Raw genomic sequence first — 1,529 nt, forward strand, 5'->3', positions numbered from 1 at the left:
ATGCATGTTGGGTTAAGGGTTCTTTGATTTGGGGATTCACAGAATATTTCACTGAAGAGGCATCCTGTGAGCTGTGAGCTCAATGATGAGAAGGAGCCCACTGTTAGGAAGGTTGTTCCAGGCGCAAGGAACAGCAAGTACAAAGGCCCGGAGGTTGGAATGAACTTAATGTGCTCACAGAACAGAAAGAAACCCAGTGTGCCTGGAGAGCAGCCAGGGCCAGAGGAGAAGCGGGCAGCGCGCTAGATGAACACAGCTCTTGCAGCCTTACCAAGGCATTTGGATTTTATTATGAATGTGAAAGGAAGCTGCTGGGGGTGGGCATTAAGCAGAGGAGTGCCTCGATCTAATTGATGTGCTAAAAAGAGCACTCTGCTTAAGAAGCAGTTCCTTTCCCAACCTGGTTCCAACATTTGCAAACACTGAATTCTTAAAAGTGGAATGACTGGGTCAGCGGGTTTAGACATTTAAAATGTTCCTGGGTGCTGCCAACTGCCTCCCCCCAAAAATAGCTCTAGGTTTTACCCTAAGGGTGCCAGCACCTGCGATAGCCTGCAGCATTTGGGGTGAGGGTCGGGCGAATTCGCACCCCTCGGCCTCAGCACCCACTCTCTGGCCCTTGCTTTCCTTGTAGGACCTTCGCCTCTGCATTTGCCCAGTAACTCTGGCTGTGCCGGATACTGCTTGGGTAAAACGAGTACCCCAGGAACATGGCAGACGAAGATCTCATCTTCCGCCTGGAAGGCGTTGATGGCGGTCAGTCCCCCCGAGCTGACCATGATGGTGATTCTGATGGGGACAGCGACGATGAGGAAGGTTACTTCATCTGCCCCATCACCGATGACCCAAGGTCGAACCAGAATGTCAATTCCAAGGTTAATAAGTACTACAGCAACCTAACAAAAAGTGAGCGGTATGGATCCAGCGGGTCCCCAGCAAACTCTTTCCACTTCAAGGTGAGTGAGCCACCTACGTCACCTTCCCCACCCGGCTTAGCTGCTGTGTAAGGGATGGAGGGTTGGGGTCGCTGGTTGGGGTCTTCCTCGTATTTCCAAACCCTGGCCAGTGCTCTAAACTCTGATCTGAGGATATACTTGTTAAGCAGGGAGGGTATTGTTGATTTAAAATAAATTTCATTACCTTGGAGCTGGGTGTTTTTCAAATAGTAGCCCAGGACACACTATGGAGTTGTGAAAATCTTTTGCTGAGTTTTGTCCAATGTTTTGTTTTATTTATTTATTTTAGTTTTCTTTAGAGACAGAGTTTTGCTCTGTCACCCAGGCTGGAGTGCAGAGGTGCTGGGTTTGTTTTTGTTTTTTAAAGAAATGGAACAGAACAGAATAAAATAGCAACTACTGGGGAACATTGCAAACTGTAAAGATCTTACTTCTTTTTAAAAACTTTTATTTGTTTGTGGCAATAGAAAATTCCCAAACTAAGGACCTTATTTCTCTTTCTCTCTTTCTTTTCCTTCCTTCCTTCCTTCTCTTTCTTTCTTTCTTTCTTTCTTTCTTTCTTTCTTTCTTTCT

At 46.4% G+C, this 1,529-nt stretch overlaps 1 protein-coding gene across 1 annotated transcript in view; it reads left to right on the forward strand.

The window, feature by feature from the left end:
- EEF2K (eukaryotic elongation factor 2 kinase) overlaps positions 1 to 1,529 on the forward strand; it is an 89,239-nt gene that overhangs the window by 20,539 nt on the left and 67,171 nt on the right. The window contains exon 2 of the mRNA XM_011931910.1: positions 635 to 956. Coding sequence (XP_011787300.1) covers positions 711 to 956 — 246 coding nt within the window. The 5' untranslated portion in view covers positions 635 to 710. The remainder of the gene's footprint in view (positions 1 to 634; positions 957 to 1,529) is intronic.

This window comes from Colobus angolensis, unplaced genomic scaffold (genome assembly GCF_000951035.1).
Source record: "Colobus angolensis palliatus isolate OR3802 unplaced genomic scaffold, Cang.pa_1.0 Scaffold92, whole genome shotgun sequence".
NCBI classification, from domain to species: Eukaryota; Metazoa; Chordata; class Mammalia; order Primates; family Cercopithecidae; genus Colobus; species Colobus angolensis.